Here is a 20,245-nt window from a genome sequence, read left to right on the forward strand (position 1 = left end):
ATGAAGTACAGAAAAGAAGATAGTGACAAGAAGGATTATAAGGGAAGATAGTATAAATGAGACAGAGCAGAACATTTCTTACGCCAGCTGGCACAATAGAACCACACAGAAAGAGAAGAGCGCAAGTAGAGAGAGAGTGTGTGTGTGTGTGTTTAAGGGTATGGATCACATTGTTTGCCAATATTATCAAACCTTTTTTTAATCAATCCTTGTACTTTATGTTGTCTTTTATCTTCTTTTAGACAAAGACAACTAGAAGAAGTAGGAAGTTCACTGATTTTGTTTATTTTAAACGAAGTAGGAACAGCGGGGTATGATGAAGATAACGCTGACCTTCGATAGTATCTAAGTGTTGCTGCTTTGCGACCCAGACTAGTTCATGTAGTTACCGGCCTCTCCTTCATCGGCACAATATAATTGTTTTATCACTTCTCCTATATATTCCAGTGCGCTTCAATTATATGCTGTATTGGCTATGTTCTTTGTTAATCACTCACACTAGGAGTATTGCAATATTTTCTTTCTGCCGCCTAATCTCATCTGCTTAGCTAGCCCCAGTTTTGTTTATGCCCAGTTTATCAGATTCTGGCTTCTACATTTGATACCAAGAAACACACACACACACACACACATGCTTTTGAAATATTCTGTCGATGCCAATTCGATGCGCTCCTAGGAATCAGTGGGTTTTGCGGATTGCGTCCTTAGTCTCAATAGGATTGTTCTTTTACTTGTTACAGCTATCCTCATATGATTTAAGCCGTATCTGTGGTAGCAGTTAACGGTATGTATATTCAGCTGAATTGTCAGTGTGTACCTTGTTGCACCCGCGATCAGACCACCAAACGTCCTCCTGCGCTCCTCGTACATATTGTGTTTTGCTACAATGAAGTAATGAGCAGGGCCATGTAGATTGTACAACTCATGCTGCCAAACTTTGAATAATAACAAGAAATAGCCGATGGGCTTCCCATGAACTAGTATTGGCTACGACTAAGAATTTACCTTGGCAACTGTTTTACCGAAAAAGCAAATTGACCCCTACTTACCGCTCTACCGACTTATCCCGTCGCCGACTCTCACGCTACCCGCCTGTCCATCTCTCTGTCCACTATATAGCCCTAGTTATTCAATCCAGTCCTGGATACCCTCAGCGACCGTGACCTTGATTATTCTTTAATATTCTTGTTATACCTAATCGTGTAATACTATATATTTTATATAATCTGTAAGTTATAGTTTTAACTCCATTTCACCGTATTTTTATCAGCTCGGTTGAATCTTTTTCTATAAATCTCAGAGACAATAAATAAACAAATTAATATTATAAGATGAGTGAAGTATACCATGAGACAGTATCAGTGTAAGAAATATTAACCTATATGTACTCTATACCAGCAGACTTATAAGGGATATGACGCAAATGTTGGAACGCGCATTGCACACAACCTCCGTCCACGAAGGATGCGCGAGCTCTTGTTGCTATACGAATGCACTTGTTGGGGTTTCTCGTGCGGCGAAAGAAATCGTGTGTTCTTTGGGCGCGCCACTGAATGACGTCGCTCTTTGCCAGCTGATCAGTCAGGAAGGTTCCACATTATAAAACTTGTTAATAATTCAACTTACAGTTCCAAGTCGCTATAGTTTGCTTTAGAACGGCTGTAGTCTCAATTTCCCTCCTAAAAAATCACAGACGGAGGAGCAAAAATTGCCAGTTCTGCATGGGTACGCTCAACAACTTTGATGCACAAGGACAAAGCAGAGAAAAGCCGATGAATAGTTATTCCTACTTCACAAACGACTAATACGCTTCTATTACAAGTCAACCTTCGAGTAGACTGCGGACAAAAATGCCAGTTGGATGATCCGACTAGTACAGGAAAATATGTCCCTTAGCTTAAGCGGTCGGATAGCTCAAGTAGCGTATTAATAATACTATAAATTTCATGAAGATGGGCTCTACATATCCCTTAAGATCAAACTAGACAATTCTATTAATCTGAATTCATTTCTTCGTCCAGCTCGATGAATGTCAGGATTATTTGGAGGCAAAGAGCAGCCAACTGCCTTGGGCCTAAGAAAAACAGTGGCATAGGTTTGGGCTAGAACCTTAAGCCAATTTTTAAAACTCTATATCTCTACCAACTCTAGAAATATAATCTAGATCTATATAGAAATATAGAAAAAATCTAGAAAATTAAGATTAACTTAAACCATGTGGTATCAAGAAAAACCTCCACGGGTTTTCCAGACTCGGGGCGGGTTTTAGCTCTAGAATCCGATCAACTCAAGAAATGACCACTATTACAGCTACTTATAGCTTTGTTTCCGCCATTAACTCTTAGCTTCTGGTTACCGCTTTATTCTGTACGGAGGTGTGTTCTAAAAGCAATAGAGCCGCGCTAGTTAGCTAGGCCCGGTACATATTACTGGGTCAAGAATGTAATCATACAATCTCTACCATTTCCGTACCCAAGTGCTGTGCTAGCATCTTTGACTGTTTTATGAATAGTCTTACAAGAAGCCATAGCTTTCTTTGGTCCTGAACAGCAGCCCACCAATCTGTCTCGAGGATGCAGTAGTACTTTTGGGATATAACTTATGGCCGAATCACTCGACCTCTTTCCATGCAAAATATTGGTAAGTGAGATATACCGTTATCATTGCGACCATGAATGCTCCAAAGGCGAAGGCAGACGAGTTATCCGCAGTGATTGTCGCGTAGAGGACGACACTCACACCAATTGCCAAAAGTATCAGGAATATTGAGAACAAAATCATTGACCAATTCAGGCATTCGTTAATTCGAATGCCCCATCCGATAATACGCTGTCCATCATCTCCAGGTAGCCGAATCAATGGTTCCCTGATTTTCTTGGGAAATCTGTTTAACCAGAAAGTGTCGGTATGAGGTCCTGGCTTTAGCAGATGTTGCAATGGTATATCCACAAATTCGACATCTTCCATCGGGACTGGTTTATAGATATATCTTTTGGCCTTGACCTCAGCCTCTGGAGGAATAGTTCTAGTCTTGAACCACCTGGGGCAGGTTTCCATCCCTATTGGTACTAACTGAAACTATATAAGAGTGTTAGTCTGAGTTGTTGCGTTATTATCAAATAAGTACGTACTCGAACAAAGTCTCCTGATGAAACTTTATGAAGGTGCAACTTGCTCAGGACTGAACTCAGTATTAAAGGAAAGTTAAAACGCTGAGGTAGCGAGAGGAGTGTTGGAATTTTGATTGAGATTGTGCGCAGCAGGTTGCAAACCCACGATGGAAGGGTATTTGCAATTCTGAATTCATGTTCCTTGCGTACCCTCTGATATTCTTGGTGCATTTGTTGGAACAGATATTGGTCACTGGTTAGAGACCCAACTTCGATATGGACAAGCATTGTTGAGTTTTTTGTGTTGACACACATAAGAAGGAATTGTGCCTCCTGATTTTGTGACATTGTTCCCTCGGCTTGGATATTTCCAATCACCGTGGATTGAAGAGGCTGGCCATTTGCAGCATTATTCAGCGCAGAATTTCTGTTAGATACTGTCACACTCACTCTGTCATTCAAATGCGCTTGAGGTGGGGGGTATATATAGTTTGAGCTAGGTGAGTTATGCCGACCATTGCTGACAGCGGCGATGCTAGCAAGGAGGCTCTGCCGAGCTTTTTCAATCCCACCTATTGACAGCTCCTTGACATCAATGTATGAAAGTTCCCCACATCCCTAGAAAACAATTAGAACGGGGTTGTGTGAGGAAAATGGAAGACTAACACATCTATAGTGGATTCGTTCGTAACCAGCTGCTGGTGGGGAGCAGATATTCTTCAGGCGCAGCCACCAAGATGAACATATCATCTCTATCCTGGTGCCTCTACTGTCGGTTGAGATGCTAGGGCTGCCTTTCTTGATATTCTTGTTTCGATCTGTGTCACCTTCTGTCTTCTTCAATTCTAGCCATTCACTGAATTCTTGGCAAAGGTACATAAATGCATGCGTCGTTAGTAGGAATCGCTGAACGCCTTCAAGGCTGCTGAATGAGGCCTGCTCAGGTCCTTCTGGGTCATCCGAATCACTTTCAGTAGAAGATCCGTTGGTATATGCGTCCGGGGGATCTTCAAAATGTAGCTTGGTGTGGTCTTCCTTTTGTGACTCTAGCCATGCATTAACCCGGGCTGCTTTTGGCGCATCTGATCTCTGTTCAATAGGAAGTTTTGTGTTATCCTGCTGTAGCATTTTACGGATTTCTGTTGCTGTCCGCTGAGCGGATAACTGCACAAAATGTGCCGCTTGGGATTGAAGCTCGTTTGCCGCTTCGCCTTTTAGATTCCGGCCAAACTTCTTGAGGATGCGTGTAAAGTTCCTCTGGAATCTATCGGGGCCAACTCTTAACATAGCCGTTGGGAACAGAGCTCTTAATTTATCATCGTTCAAAAGTAAACTGGCCAGCTCCGAAATAGCGATTGCCCTCAACTCGCCTTGAGATGACTGGGATGATAAGATCGACGCTTCAGAGAAGATACTCTCAATATCGCTTTGGATACAATCTTCATTTTCGTAAGCTGAATGTAGGTTCAAATCCTGATAACTGTTTCTGATAGACTGAAATCCTCGTTGAATAGATGAGTAAGGCCGACTGGTTATGAAAAACCGCAGGCGTATTGAGTTCAACTCCTGAACATGTGGTAGTAGTTGGAGGATAGCCCTAATATCATTGTCACCGTCACATTCATCCAGTGCATCAATCACAATCACTAGAGGTGAGCTCTGATGTTTTGGCCTTTCTAAGCTGAGAAGTGGCTCGAGGAGCAGCTTATCAAACTGCTCCTTGAGTGGTTTAGCTGAAATTCCTGGGTTATCTCGTAATACCTGTAGAATAGCAGCACGTAGCCTCGGAATCCTGGTGAATAGTTGCGTGGTAATAGTTGGGAAAAAAAGAGCTGCATTTCCACGATCCCCTTTACCACTCGTAAAAAAGAAGCTTGCCCCCAGCAACCGTCGCTCCTGAAAGGTTTTGGCCACTGTTCGTGCTATTGTAGACTTGCCAGTTCCGGGGTCACCATTGAGCCAAAACAAACACTTCCCTTCTGGTAAGACCGCCCATTCGTCGATCTTTTTGAGCAAAAGCTCTGTTCTAGCTCCAATGATAAATTCTTCGCGTTGATCTATATATATTCCGAGCTCGGCTCCTTCAGCAACTGGTAAATCCTGAAAATTGAAACTTTGCAGCATAGCATCAATTTCCTCAGCCGATCCGCTATCGATTGAATGAATCATATCACCGTCCTCGGATGTAATGTCCAATTGGGTTTGGGTCTCTGCCAGAGAACAAGTGTTAGGCACGCCGAGATGATTTAGAGTAGCTAGAACTAACCTTCCATAACTTCACTGACTTTTGGCTCAACATATACCCGCCGACAGTCAATTTGAGACAAGAGTTCTTTTGCGTATGCAGCTGCCACTATTGCGGCATAGCCTTGCCATTCCTTGCTTTTATGGGAGTCGGTATAGTCACAAATGCCACGGATAACCAAGCAGGGGATATGATTCATTAGTCCTACCGCTTCCGTTTCAAAGCATAGAACATCTTGATCTGCAGCTAGCTTATCACGGAATATCGCATCTTTAATCGCCATGTTCGTAGATGCTATCAAACCATAATGGATAGTGGGATCCTCCCCCTCCCTTCGCCTTGGTCGGAAAATCAACCTCGAGTCATCACAACACTCGGCACAGCTTGCCTGAGAATTTGGATGAGTAAACTGGCTTTCATAAAGCCTATCAGTTTCAGAATGGGGTCGTGTATACTTTTGTCTCAGACTTTTGTTACCTTTAAGCACAGCTTGAATGCTCTCCTTTATCCGATGGCCCTCTAACGCATACCGCGCTTGGAGCCTATATACAGCTGTGAGTAGGATAGTAGGGGGCTGGCCGGAGAACCCTATTGGATGGAATTCTTCTTTTTGCAACTCTTTACCCATGTCATATTGCAGTAAGCCGCCATGTCTACTTTGGGATGAGCTCACGACAACGTCTCCCAGGCGGATATCCTCTTTTGTTGGAGCACCCCCCCCAATCCCAACAATTAGCCAAAACCGGATGTCTGGAAAGCTGATTACCATATCTCTAGCTACCCTGGCTGCTGATGTGCCGTATGGAACCAGTGGTGCGGCAATAACAACCTGATGGCCTCCAATTTCTCCCAATGTATAGACATTATAATCCACTGGCGAAAGTATCTTCGGTTGGCTATGCCTTTTATCAAGAAAAGCTCGGGCAGCGGCATATTCTGTCTCCAACGCGCATATCCACCCAACAGTGTACTGAGCTGGTTCTGACATAGTGGGAGCGGAAGCAGTATGATTTAGGGCGGGGCTTTGGAATACTTATTCCGTGCGGTATATTTATTGTCTTTTCTGTATGAAAGGGAAAGTTGATGTTGAAGGTAGATGATGGAAATTAGATGTCCAGCCTTATCCAAGTACTTAAGAAAGAGGGGTACCAAGAAAACAAGGCTGTTTGGATACGGCGCATATAATTGGCTTGCTACAATATCCTACTACTAGTAGTATTATCACCTAACACGGGAAAGCAAGGAGCATCTCAGGAATAGGAGCCCATACTCAGGTAGTCGAAGGATGCTGCTATTTGTAACGGACATTTTCAGTACTATTGAAGTTTAATTGATGATTAGTTAATATCTCTTCGTATTGTAGAAAGTAACGATAGGAAACTCATCATACAGTCTATGCCTACGTAAATGATTAGACTGACTGAGGCTTCCCGTAGCTGCTGCCCGTTGCTATTTGCAAGTACACTGGTGGGGCAAGTACACTGGTGGGGAGGTAGGCTTTTGTATATATCTCTTTCATTGAATTGACTCACAGAAAAGAAGCTCAGCAAAGGTACATCATATGATTATAGGAATTGACCTATGGTCCACAGATGATACTGCAAAATGCTTTGGCTGAAGAAGGACGGGGATTTCTTTTTATTTCTTTTTCTTCTTTTGTTTTTTCCCTAAATATTTCGAGGTCTATCTTTTTATGAGGATATTGCCACGGAGCATCTAATGCTTGATATAGAAGCATAAATTCGTCGGCTTTGCACTCCTAGTGGCCATCGTAATGCAACCGAAATGGAGACTGCTCGAAGCTTTACAAGTAGAATCGACCTTATCGCAGTCGATCCGTTTTAAGTATATTCAATTTCCAGGTGGACTTAAACCGTCTTCCAGCATACCTCTCAAATTACCTACACCAGAGACAGCATCGAAAGCGGAATGTCGAATTTGGGACAAAATTTGGAGATCATCTTTTGACCTTGTTCAATATCTTGGAAATTTAGACGGGAGCTTTTGCCTGCCCTAGAGGAATATCTAACGAACCAGTATAACTCACACACCACCCTCCTTCTTCGCGCTAATATTCGCTCCATCCTCAGTAACATCCAAAGAGCTACCCAGAGTAGCAGTCCATTTCCTCACCAAATGCCCTTTTAAGATAATCACCGCCATGATGATATCAACAAAAACAATCAAAAACGCACCCATCCCCCACATCCAGCCCACGCCAACAGAAGACTGCCACTGCGTAACGATGAACACAGACATCAGCCCAAATGAGACCCGATACGCGTTAAGCGACACAGAAGCCTCGACGGGGTTATTCAGGAAACATTCGATGATATAGTTATAGCAGACCGGGAGGGCAAGCAGGGCTCCGAACCAGATGAGGAACGAACCCAGTGCCAGAACCATAAAGTGGAGGTGATATTCGAGGCCGGCGCCGTAGATACCGAGGCCGATGGGGAGGATGATGCTCGGCAAGATGGTGTTTGCGAGTCGGTATTCTGTGTGCCAGGTTCCGCCGCGGCGACGGGCGAGCCAGAGAGGTGTCTTGTCGTTGAAGAAGAAGCCGTAAACTTGGGCGCTGATGATTCCGACCCAGGCTGTCATGGTGAAGAAGGCCATTTGGAGGGAGGAGAACCCATATCCGCCTGCTTCCTCGGGGGGTTCGAGGTAGGTAGCCAAGGTGGAGGCTTGCATGATGGGGAGACCGAGGGCAATGAAGATGTAGGTTCCTGTTAGGAGTGTGATGGGGGTGAATGTGATCTGGAGGGGGGTGATTGCTTTGCGGACCTAATGATATCGTTAGTTACATTGATTCTGAGCTTTTGGGTAGTTAGAGCATATTTGGATGCTATTGGGGAAAGCTTACGAATTCTGGTCCCTTGCCCGATGGTTGTGTCCTAGTACCCGGCAAGTAGGTGGCGATGCGATTGGCAAGCCAGCCCTTGGGAAGGGGAGCACGCTTCGGCATGGATGGGTCCCGGGGAAAAGTAGTGTCTTCAACAAAGAAAAACACGGCAATGATGGCCGCACCCACAGGGCCCAGAGTCCACCAAAAGACATAGTTCCAGGGCTTATGCTCGGCAATGAAACCGCCCAGAGTACCACCGCCGACGACAGCAAAAATGATAAGGACTTCGAAGATGGCGAATGCCTTACCCCGCTGATGCAGGTAGAACATATCCATGATGTAACCGCTACCCAGGATAGCAGGAATACCACCGAACATGCCGCAGAACAGCCGCGAAATAGTGAAGGAGATATAGTCATCAGCACCCGTCATCTCGGCAGCCCAAATCTGGCAGGCGAAAATAGCCACCAGACTCCAGAGTACCACTGAACTGCGACCGATGACAGCCACAAGAGGAATGATGAAGAAAGGCCCTGCGACCCATCCTGCTAGACCAGCGGCAACCGAGTTTAGTAGGTCGGTTTGAGTCTTGTGATATGCTGGGATTTGGTAGACGAAGGTGAGTTGATTGGAATTAGGCGACATCTGACCCGCGAAACCGGCCAGACAGATACATGCGAATATGGTAATTTTCTTGTGCATGGGCCAGTTCTGGAGGTTTGTTAGAGGGACGCGTCGCAAAATGCTATATCAATGTTTTTAAGATTGTTTGACCTACCAAGGGGTCTTCCGGGTCATCGCTCGGCTGAGGAATAAGGACGATGCCATCGTCATTCTTCTTGGAATATTCTGAAGATTGGTCGCTTCCAGTTGCGACCATCACATCCGGCGAGGGATACTTGTCCTCCTGCTCCATTGCAGACATGGTAAACGTGCAACCAGTTGCAGAGAGCTTATCCAACGTTGACAGGGAAGGAAAAAAAAAAAAAAGCAAAGGGGTTAATCTATTGGAAGGATTTCTTCTTCATGAGCTGCCAGACATGTGATTTATACTCGCATTGTTGATTTGCAGATTCTATTATTCATTCAAACCCTACTTGCAAGGATTATTTTCATACTAATTTACATTCGAGCGAAAGCAAAGAGCAACCCCTGCATGATAGTAATTAGTAGTCTCGATGTAACATCGACCATAGGTTCACGGCGACATGGGGTCCGCAATAACAATTCATTAATCGCCTGTCTCAGGTAGAAAATCTAAACGCAAGCGATTTTATTGGGTTTCGAACGAGACCCCTTCTGGGAAGCTTACTTGCGGACGGGGTGACATTCCGCGGATACTAAAAAGCGACGGTTCGCGGTTAGGGTTTGTTAGTGCACGAGGTGGCACGGAGCTAAGACGGGTTAGCAACGCTTATTACTGATCAGGAGGGATTGGCTAGGTTTTCTTATTGGCCGGCCAGAACAATTCCGCGGGAGCACTGATACTCAATACTACCTGATGCTCCACCCTAAAATGCCAAGAACGCTTCGATATGAATGTCATTAGGCTACGAAGTAAATTTTCTTGTCCAGGTTCCTCCGAGGACATCGTTATACCAAGTGGAGCGCCTGAGATTGGTTCGTGGTTATGCTTCAATTTCAGATTGTATCGTAAATCTATTTTTTGTTCTAGACGTATCTCCTTTCGGCACTCTCCTCCGAAGTTGGTCTCGCATCTAGGTCACTCTCCACAGTATGCCCTAGTGTGGTGACCACCTCAATGGAGGTGGTTTTCATGATACCCCGGTCATCTAGACGAAGTTGAGACTCGCTGTCCCCGCCATAGTCATCTCTCTCGTCTGGCTCGTTTCTAGTATCAAATACAGTATGCCCCCACTCGATTCGCGAGGTTCGCCCGGTGCGCGTGGTCCGGAGCGGTAGAGAATGCGATTTGTCACGAGAATAATAGTTTGTAGTCACGGAGTTATGACCGAGGAGTGGTCGGACAGATGGGGCGGCGGCAGCGATAATCCCAAATGTCGCTTCCAGTCTGCGCCGGAGCCAAGTCAGCATCGCTTTTATTCTTTTCCAAGTCGGTGGAGTATAGGTTAGTTAGTGACAACTTACACTGCCCACATGAATAGGTCAACCAGGTCCCCTAGATAATAGTACCATCAATAATCTGCTCCAATATACCAGCATGACACATTACGTGCGAAGAATTATACTCACAAGTTGGATCTTCCGTTGTCATCAAACTAGGAACAAGGGCTGTGCGAGCAATTGCGAAACCGCCGCTCCTGGTATTCCAGCCTTTCAGTCAGCAATCCTTTCCCCCATAGCTTGTTCTGATCACCATTTACTCACGCGAAGCCTAATGCCATAATCCCGCATATGCCCACTTTCACTCTTTTCGGGAGTTTAATGTTCCATAGAAAAACAATTGGCAGAATGGACAAAGCAAAATCCGTTGATGCAGCAATCGCTATGCAGATTATGTCAGGCTATACCGTCACTAAATGGGTGGGCGTCGTACCTCCTTGGGCGATTCCAATTGCATCGATCGCATTAGCCGACCAACAGTGTCCTTCCACCGACTTATCCCAATTACGTTCCACGGGGGTGCATTGCGGAAATATAACGGCGGCATCGAGTACGCTGGTGATGGTGTTGAAGGCGATAAAGCACCAGAAGAAAATCCTCCATTTCTTGCTTGTGAGGCTGGGGGCAACAATTGTTAGCCGCAGCGTGACCATGGTCAATATCCCAGTATCAGTACTTACAAAAGTCTTTTTAAAAACAGACTAATTGAAATCTTGAGGAAGACAGTTGTGAAGATTAATAGAAATTCACATATCCGCAAGAGCTTCATGCTGTAAGTCGCATGGTCATGGCCCACGTACTTTACGTGTCGTCCAAAGCCATACGAGGTTGCCCCAAGAACCAGTCCCAGAACAACCAGTTGGGTTACCTGGAGTTATACCGGGTTAGCCAAGTATTCGGAGAATGTAAATCCGCGACAACTCGAGATTCACCATTGCAAAGACATTGAACCAGTCATCCCAGGACAATATCCGGATCATGTACCGTCGTACATATAGCCGTAATAATGTGAGAATTAGGGCAATTATAGTCGTAGCAATGGTTGGTACAGTAACCATCGACGCTCTAGAGACGTCGCCGCCATCAGATGGTACTGTTGACCTCTCCATGAGGTTTGATGGTCTGTGGTGACAGTCACAGGGGAAATCGGGGACGCTTATCGGGCGACGACGGCCATGATTTTTTTTTTATTGCCAAAGCAGAGAAACACAAACAAGAACGAAAAAGACAAAAAAAAAAAAAATATAATAAAGCCTAGCAGGGGGCCAGGATTGGTATCAACACAGGGATACCCTGTAGAATGACCACTAACTCCCGTAAGAAGCTTTGCCGAGGCTTCCCCCTACTAGTACACGTGTCTTGCCCTTGCATTCCAGCCGGAATACTTTGGTTCTAGGAATGTAGGCTGACGCTGAGATTAATTTCTAATTAATTACATACAGCGTGGAATTAGGCACACACGCACACACACAGAGAGAGAAATCAAAATTCAGCAGGACAGGTTCCCAGACCAAGCGTTGGATCTCGAGGGTTGCTTTTGTTTCTTGACCCCACACGGCCCGGGACGCCGTCGAACTTTGACCTCCACACGATCCCTGTCATGGTGCCTCGACCGATGCGACGCACTTATTTTAGACATACGAATCGCCGTGCCCCTCGTGGAGTTCCTCTGCCTGATCCCTGTTCAGATTAATAACGCATATATTAAGTCTGGACCAACCACCCGCCCCCCGGCTCATTCGGATATCTCCGCTCTTATATTGAACATGCAAGGCTGGCTGACTGGCTGGGGCTTATTTTGATTGGAATTACTAAGGTAAATGATCGCTACCAGGAAAGACCCTAATCATGCCACGTCCTGGTTCTACGTACTTTTATTGAGTTGTGACTGTGACTGACCCACGCTCCACATAGCTCTTTTCAGTATCTTAGCCCGCAGGATCACCTTGATTTCGACGCACATTCCCCTGTGTGAGTAGTCTCAGAAAAAGCTTAACGATCATTACCTGAACTGTGTTACGAAAAAGAAGAAAAAAAAATAAAAAGAAAGAAGAAGAAGAAGAAGAAGAAGAAGAAGAAGAAAAAGAAAACAAGAGGTAAAAGAGTTTGGAACTATTTTACCTGAAGTCAAAAATGGGCAGGGTGGAATCAAATAAGGATTTCACCGTCACCATTGTCGGCGGTGGGATTGGCGGCCTGGTACTTGCCGCCGGTCTCCTACGACGCAAAGTACCCGTCCGGATCTACGAGGCGGCACACGCCTTCGCTGAGATCGGGCTTGGCTTGTCGATTGGTCCTGCTGCTCACCGTACTATGCCCCTCATTGACCCTCAAATTCGAGAAATCTATGACTCGCTCGTCACAACTCACGCAGATAGCCCTGGATACGAGTCCTTCCGCCAAACATGGTTTGAGATCGTTTGGGCCAGCGGCGCCCGGGAGGGTGAGACGCTGATGAACCTGAAGGCGCTTCCGTCGGGGCAGACAACGTTGCGCCGAGCGGACTTTCTCGATGCATTAGTGAATCTGATTCCTCCTGAGATTGTGCAATTCGGGAAGCGACTTGAGAGTCTCGAAGAAACAGCTGAGGGTGTATCCTTGCGATTTGATGATGGCACGATAGCCATCGCTGATGTTGTTGTTGGGTGTGATGGTATCAAATCCAAGGTGAAGGAGTCGATGCTGCCGGAAGAATCAAAGGAGAAACAGCCCCAGTACAGTGGAATGTACGGGTATCGCGCTGTACTGGATATGGATGAGATGGTGGAGGCCGTCGGCGAGCAACGTGCGAGGGTGTCCACCATGTATGTCGGAAACGGGGCATACGGTATCTCCTATCCGATCATGCGGGCCAAGAAAGTGAATTTTGGCCTTTATATCTTGAGTGAGAAATGGGATTGTGACACCTGGGTTCGGCCAGCCAAGAGGGACGAGATGCGACAGGATGCCAGTAATATGGGCAGATATGTGAATGCCGTCATTGAAGTATGAAATCAGGTCCGAATCCATTCTGTCTGAGATACCAGCTGACTTGGCTCACCTAGCGCATGCCCGACCCCTCACAATGGGCGATTTTCGAGCATCCTCATATCTCCACATACTCCCGGTCTAAGGTTGCCATCCTTGGAGACGCTGCACATGCCTCTACACCGCACCAGGGCGCTGGTGCCGGCCAGGCTATTGAAGATGCGCATGTTATTGCTGAGCTCCTCGGGGATCCGCGTGTCACTAAGCCGGAGGATGCTGTAGCTGCGTTCAAGGCATATGATGAGGTCCGACGACCGCGGAGCCAGAGGGTCGTCACTAGTAGCAAGGAAAATGCGTACCTCCTCTGTTTGTGCTTGGACGGGGTGGGTGATGATGAAGAGAAACTCAAGGAGACGTGGAACCAGCGTCTTCGCTGGCTTTGGGATCTGGATATACAGGAACAGGCAGAGGAAGCCAGGAAGAAAATGATCGAGCACATGCAAGGATGAAGGAGTATATCACGAGTATATCACGCACCAGCCATCTAGGTAAGTAAATAAGGAATACCAGCATTTTTAAGAAAAACTCCTGTAAATAAGACCATAGCCGATAGTCATCGAATGTCAGCATCTTGTTTCCCAAAGGATGACCGAAGGTAAATTATATTTATAGACTATGTCTAAAAGCAGTTATATAGACATACTAATACTCGCTGAAGCTCCATTTCCCGGGGCACCACTAGGCCGGTAGCTGGTATGCTAGTAACAGTGGGCTGTTCGGTGGAAACCCTAGAATCTAAGAACGATCGACATTATCCATAACGCCACTGCCACCTCCAGACTAGGTGTGGAACCATGCACATGCCTACGCGGATAAGCGCATATGTTGCATTTAAGCATCACTTCTAAGAGGCACGATGTGGGTACGGTGATTGACACAGTGCATGACAGCTCAACCCGTTTCTTCGGGATGAAAAAGTACGGATTGACCTGTCTAATAATAGGACCCATACATCTCCCCACTACAACTAATGTAGCTCACAGGGGTAGAGGTAGGTCAATGCATGCTTATACTTATACTTACTCCATCGGATCTCTGGTACAGCGGGGCCATCAAGTCTATCCATGTTTAGTGGACCCATCAAACCCATGTTCATCCAGACTAGGTAATTCCCATGGTATCCTCTATTTCATGTCTAATGGCCATCATCTCTTTCACGCCCTTAAGGCTAAGGGGTACAGCTACTTCAATTCAAAGGACTTCTCCGGGGGCGACTGTAGCGATCACAGCCATGTGTGCGCTCTTGACGTGGCCAACACATTCGAATATACTTTTAACCTTGATGATCAGCTTATCAGGTCTTCCAATTGTGTTTAAATAGAGTAAAAATAAAGAAGAAAAAGGGAAAAAACAAAAGGAGGGGAACGTCAGTGCTGCACCTAGGGACAGCGATTCTATCACCACTGGACTCATGCTATTTAAAAGAGACAATCTGTGCGTCCGTCACCAATATATGTATTTTCTTTATTTATGATTTCCCCAGATAGCGGTACACGACTATGTACAGGAAGTGTTACAACTTCCCACGTTTGGGTATATCCTATATCTCCAGTAAAGCATCCATGTAGAACTGGTAACTACTATGTGGTTGTTCCAGTTGGTAGTGACTGAGCGGGATCTGTTTCCTTCTCGCTGAATACCCTTCTTGGTCTTAGACGGACAAGGTCTGCTGAGCACAATTCTCGCTGCCGTTATGATACGCTTAGATGCGAAAAAGAAAAGAAAAAAGGATTGTGTCCTGGCATAACTCTAAATGGTGGAATAGTGACCATGTACGCTCATCGCAAACGATTACACGCCCACTCATCAGCAGCTCCTCGTCTTCTATATATCCCTCCTGTGACGCACAGCCTAGGCCTCTCAAACTCCTTGGTACTTGCCAGAGACGACTCGACATTTTGAATAATTTCTTCAAATTGCGGGTTTCTACCGGCAGAGTAACTTTCGAATGCTTGACCAAGACTGATCTCATCCGCATTGTATATATTCTCTCCAAGATACCGTACTGTAATTGAGCAACTCGTTATTGGTCCTCGGAACTAGGAAAGGTTTTTTAGAATTATACTACAGATGGCTAGTAGAAAGGTGAGCGTTGCGAGTAGGTTATTTGCTGAACCATGGCTAGTATATTCTATTTACAACTGATTCGGTTATCAGATCTGTCTGTTCTGGGGATGGCTAATGTGGTGAACCAATGATACAACCTCATAGGCTTGAAAGGGAGGCTAGGTAGAGTCTGGATTCAGTGGAAAGGGCATAGATTTGTTCCGCATTCGTTTATAATGGAGTAACCGACTTCATGGTCTTATATAATTGACTTGTCGCAGGGCCTACATATCTTTTGAGGCTATTCTTAGCTTTTTATAGAGTTAGCCACCCGCAGAAGTTTGGTTCCCTGGAAACTCACCAACCTAATTCCATAGCTTTGCCTTACTTGTTTCCGTACATCATTCAGAATCTATGAACTTGACCGTGACAATTGTCCTGTGGTTCTTGAAACAGTACAGAAAGCTATATCTCCGGGAAATGCTTATTACATATTGCAAATTTATATACCGGTCGCATTCCATGAGAACCCGACTACTGTAAAACTCATAGGGCGACTGGGGTCGGATACACTTACGCAAGGGAGCTTCAATGCCAAGTCGCAATTAGGCAAGAGGCAAGGTTATAATCTTACCAGCTTCAGTTGGATTTGCAGTGTCGCTCCTAGGCCGAGTATATTCTCCCTCTATTCCAATCGAATTAGACGTGCCCTGTTAGATAAACGGCACCTGAGCAGGAAAGGATTTGATTCATACATCACCGCGAGGCCTAAACATACAATGAAAACTAGCAATACATAAATCCAAGCAGTCAGCAAAGCTAGAACCGATATCAAATAGCATCAAGATAGTGGGACAGTGCCACGCGATTAATGCAAGCAATCAAAAAAGTTTAATGTTCTCAAGACTATCCGCCAATTCATTCTCATCCTCCTTGGTTTCCTTGGGCGCGACCTTCACTGGGGAGTCAGGAAATTCGCCGGGGATCCGAGGAAGGGGGCCACAGCCTGTGGGTGTTGGCATAATCTCGACCGCGGAATAGTAGGCCTCGGGCAACACCGACGGCGATGCAGGCGGTATGATCAAACGGTGTACCGAGGTTGACTTTGCGTTTCGTGAGCGTTCAATTGGAGTTGGGGTTGGAGGATCGCTGTAGTCACCATCAGGCGCTTCAGATGCAGAGCTTGAAGGAGAAAGTCCAGGCATCGATTCCGCATCGTCATCCCCAGTTACGATATCATTATCGACAACGGACTTGCCCGAAATATTTGGCTCAGAATGTACCACTTCTTTGTCCCATGATTGGACATATTCCTGAGCCCATTTGAGCCATCTGTCTGGATCTGCAGAGAAACCAGGAACTGGGATAGACACTTGGGATCGCTTATCGATGCTCTGGAAGCCCTTTGAAAACTGGCACCAAACTTCAACTCGTTGGTAGATGTCATTGAGATCAGCTTTGAACCATTCTGTGTGAATTGCGTTGCACGTAAGACATTCATGCTTGTATCGATATTGAGTTAACTCCAACTGCACTACCCTTTCGAATACCTTCGAGTTTGGACAATGGAGGCACCGTTGTTGCGTAAGATTAGGATAGCACTTCTCATGTTCACTAGCCCTTCGCGATGGATTGCGAGTACGCCCGAGCCTGCACATGCCTTCCGCCTCTTCACACTGAAAGATATATAAATGATCTCTATGATCCTTCCAATTGTGGGTAATGAAGTTTTGACTTATCTTGCGGTCTATTATCCGATCAAGTTCCTGGTTGAGCTCACCCCCGACCAGTTCATCGATCTCGGCAGGTTGATAAGGCGTAAATTCCAACTTGGAGCTTCCCTTGTCGTTGTTCGACTGTGCATTGACATTTCTCGGCGGTGTTTCTAGACTAACAGTCGCGCTGTCTTGCGATTGAAGCTCGGCATTCCACTGGGGCACGGCTGCGTCTATTTTGTTTTTTTGACGCCCGCAGATAGTAAGCTTGGCCAACTCCATTAACATATCTTTTCTCCTTTCATAATCAATCTTAGCCTCGTAGCTGTTCTGAAGCTCTGCGTGTAGTTCGTTGATCCGACAAATATTGGGCTGCTTCAAGCTCGGCACCTTCAAGCCCGGCGCCTTTGAGCTGCAGCGATTTCCACCATCTGTGTATGCGGCACACTGGGTATGTTCGGGGTACGAGGACAATAAAAGATGAAATGGAATGAAAGATTTCTTCTTTGCCGGCATTTCTACCTACCTTGTGGATGAATATATCCAACGTTGCCCAGTGGACGATAGGGGCCTGGGGCTCACCTTGTTTATCATATATGGCGCTCAGCCCCCCTCCCCAAAATCAAAAGCAGTCCTGGGGATCCGAGAGCAAGAAATGCGCCTTGTGACCCCTGCGGCACCGGCATGAACGAACCCCTCTCAACGCTTGCCAAAGGATCATTACCCCGGCTTGGGTGAGCCTGCCTGCGAGTCATGTCCATTTTCAAGAAACATGATTGGTCCGGGGAAACGAGTGAGCTGTCGGCGGCCCGCCCCAAAGGCGTGGTGGATACGACGAGCTACTTTGAGAACAGGGGGCTTGGGCTAGCCGAACTGTCGGATTGTGCTCACGAGGACAGTGTCGATCCCATATCGGGAGGGGAAGATAATATTTGATTGGCTGATCAATATATTTCGTGCGTCGGTTCCTGCAGCTCTGCTCTCAAATGACAAATATTTTTGATTGCGTGCCGAGCTCTTTCACCTTCAGCCTGATGTTATATCAGCTTCGGAAAGAATAGCGAGAACAGGGGATGAACCGAGAATATCCGATCAGCTGTACCTACAATTGCAATAGCCAAACCCGGAACGAGATGTGAAGATAATCTGTCAGAGGCAATGCCTATCCAGATTGGGGTTTTCGGGCACTATTGCGGCGTGTCGTTTCAAACCATTATATTGACACAATAGTCTTCTAGTGCTTGGAAGTCACCTGCCCATCTGGACAGGACTTTTGCCGACATCACGCTTGTGACGGAGATTATCGGCCCCAAAAGTCCAATGGCGCATGGTCTACCTGTAGGCAACGGCAGGGTTCGGGTGTGTTCTAAATTCGCACTGCCAAGCGCGCCGGTGCCTGGAGCGATGGCACCAAGTAGATAATCACAATCAAAGGCTACAAGGTAGCGGGCACCAAAATCTATGGCTAGGTAAGATAGCCAGGTTGGGGCAAATGATAATAGTCAAATATTTCGTTGGGCTGACTTCAGGTCCATACCTTACTAAGAAGATGAGCACGATATAGTAGTGGCCCAGATTTACTTAGTTGAGAGTATGCTTCTTTTTAGCACCCCATTATATGACTCTAATAAATCACACTGCTTCAATAGACATGGGATCTGAAATACGTCAAAGCTTTCTGACATCTATTTATGCACTATATAATTCTTTGAGACTATAAAATTAGTACATACGACCACAGGGTGTGGAGAACAGGGCTTCCCGTCCGCTCAGCCGTACTTAAGCCACACGCCGGGAGGTTAGTAGTTGGGTGGGTGACCACCAGCGAATCCCTCCTGTTGTATGTTTTTTTTCCCTTCTTTTACTTATCCAGTGAGTGGCGCTTTTACCCTGTTTCTCCTGAAGCAGCCTCAACCCATTTAAATTACTACTCATTGCATCATTATAACCCTTGCTTGCATGTCTGTCGTGTCCTCTGGCCGTGCCTTTTTCTTTTCAGGCACCTTCTCCGGTCCGTGATTGTCGACCGCCATTCGACCCTAGTCTGATTGCTTTTCTTCTTCCTTTTTCTTCTTTTCTTACGTACGGCCTTTCCTAAAATATATTATTTCTGCACTTTCATCTTGGAGTGGCATATATAGATTCGAGTCTACATATTACTGGTTGTAATGCCAAGCAGTTGTCGGATGAGTTCTCTATTGCTTATTTCTACCCATGTTCATAGTGAAATTACATAGTGACCAGCCAGTCAGTATAAACCAGTTCAGTTTACATCACATTATACACAGCGACCGATAATAACCCTGTCGGTCCCTCCGACAGCAAGTTAGCGAAGGTTATATAGGTCTTCTTCGAGTCTCTCCTGTTCTGCCTAGGGACCTTTATCGCTACTGACTTCAGAATCAATGATAAAAAACTGTACAAAGTAAAACGGCGGCCTTTCGACTCTGCATTAACTACAATGAATTGGAATAGGGCAAGGAAGAAAGAGTACTTAATGAAGCCTTGCAACATATCTTATCGAAGGCGGTCGTGGTTGGCAGAAGTATGCCCCTGGGTGGGGCCACAGTATCTATAGGACTTCTTATAAAACTGATATAATCAACAGAGGTCAATCGTCTTGGGTAGTACAATTTTTAAGCACAAGTTTTCTAAGTATTGTTCGACATCTTGTCGTTCCACATAAATGGTGCTATCTAGTCAACAGCGTCCTTTTCAAGAAAGTGCTCTACCATAAGCTGCAAAATATGATCATGTCCATAACGATTAGCATAGATCAAAAATTCTGGTTCAATTTCAGGTCCATGCTGGAGGATAAATCGAACTGTATCTTCATCACCTTGCTTGATTGCCAGCGCCAGCGGTACATCTGCCTCAGCGCCATGTCGAACGAGGCTCGTGGTAATGAGCTCGTCCTTGTTGCCAATAGCTAGATACATTGGTGTTTTCTCATTCTTTTCTGCATTTACATCCGCACCATTGTCCAGTAATAACTGAACGATATCCCGTTTCCCCTCGCTTACGGCCAGATGTAATGGCGTCCAACCTTCATCAGTCATAGCATTCACGGCCGCATCATTCTCTAAGAGAAACGTAATTGGTAAGCGACCCGCACCCCGAGCGCGTTTTCAACGCGCCTCAATTTGTTAGATGGTTAAAAAACACCAAC

The 20,245-nt window shown here is 45.8% G+C and overlaps 6 protein-coding genes across 6 annotated transcripts; 1 reads left to right on the top strand and 5 right to left on the bottom strand.

Annotated features, from left to right (window-relative positions):
- Positions 1 to 2,610: 2,610 nt before the first annotated feature.
- Positions 2,611 to 6,343, bottom strand: BDV27DRAFT_158635 (uncharacterized protein; the record flags this gene model as incomplete). The annotated part of the gene is made up of 4 exons (XM_032072714.1): positions 2,611 to 3,078; positions 3,132 to 3,728; positions 3,777 to 5,320; positions 5,377 to 6,343. The coding sequence occupies 4 exons, from the start codon at positions 6,341 to 6,343 to the stop codon at positions 2,611 to 2,613; spliced, it is 3,576 nt and encodes a 1,191-aa protein (XP_031926699.1).
- Positions 6,344 to 7,398: 1,055 nt separating this feature from the next.
- On the bottom strand, positions 7,399 to 9,083 carry BDV27DRAFT_145993 (synaptic vesicle transporter; the record flags this gene model as incomplete). The annotated part of the gene is made up of 3 exons (XM_032070498.1): positions 7,399 to 8,142; positions 8,222 to 8,914; positions 8,982 to 9,083. 3 exons carry the CDS (start codon positions 9,081 to 9,083, stop codon positions 7,399 to 7,401), a joined length of 1,539 nt encoding a protein of 512 aa, XP_031926700.1.
- A 791-nt stretch (positions 9,084 to 9,874) lies between these two features.
- On the bottom strand, positions 9,875 to 11,057 carry BDV27DRAFT_145994 (uncharacterized protein; the record flags this gene model as incomplete). Its single annotated transcript, XM_032070499.1, has 6 exons — positions 9,875 to 10,235; positions 10,313 to 10,343; positions 10,418 to 10,485; positions 10,553 to 10,670; positions 10,722 to 10,906; positions 10,969 to 11,057. 6 exons carry the CDS (start codon positions 11,055 to 11,057, stop codon positions 9,875 to 9,877), a joined length of 852 nt encoding a protein of 283 aa, XP_031926701.1.
- Positions 11,058 to 12,373: 1,316 nt separating this feature from the next.
- BDV27DRAFT_129719 (putative salicylate hydroxylase) lies at positions 12,374 to 13,898 on the top strand. Its single transcript, XM_032067265.1, has 2 exons — positions 12,374 to 13,273; positions 13,333 to 13,898. The coding sequence occupies exons 1-2, from the start codon at positions 12,422 to 12,424 to the stop codon at positions 13,762 to 13,764; spliced, it is 1,284 nt and encodes a 427-aa protein (XP_031926702.1). The 5' UTR covers positions 12,374 to 12,421; the 3' UTR covers positions 13,765 to 13,898.
- A 2,205-nt stretch (positions 13,899 to 16,103) lies between these two features.
- Positions 16,104 to 17,679, bottom strand: BDV27DRAFT_129721 (GIY-YIG nuclease family protein). The gene has a single exon (XM_032067266.1). The coding sequence runs from the start codon at positions 17,590 to 17,592 to the stop codon at positions 16,243 to 16,245; it is 1,350 nt and encodes a 449-aa protein (XP_031926703.1). The 5' UTR covers positions 17,593 to 17,679; the 3' UTR covers positions 16,104 to 16,242.
- Positions 17,680 to 19,772: 2,093 nt separating this feature from the next.
- Positions 19,773 to 20,135, bottom strand: BDV27DRAFT_158640 (ankyrin repeat domain-containing protein; the record flags this gene model as incomplete). The annotated part of the gene is made up of 1 exon (XM_032072715.1): positions 19,773 to 20,135. The coding sequence occupies one exon, from the start codon at positions 20,133 to 20,135 to the stop codon at positions 19,773 to 19,775; it is 363 nt and encodes a 120-aa protein (XP_031926704.1).
- Positions 20,136 to 20,245: the final 110 nt, after the last annotated feature.

This window comes from Aspergillus caelatus, assembly GCF_009193585.1.
Source record: "Aspergillus caelatus strain CBS 763.97 unplaced genomic scaffold BDV27scaffold_109, whole genome shotgun sequence".
NCBI lineage: Eukaryota > Fungi > Ascomycota > Eurotiomycetes > Eurotiales > Aspergillaceae > Aspergillus > Aspergillus caelatus.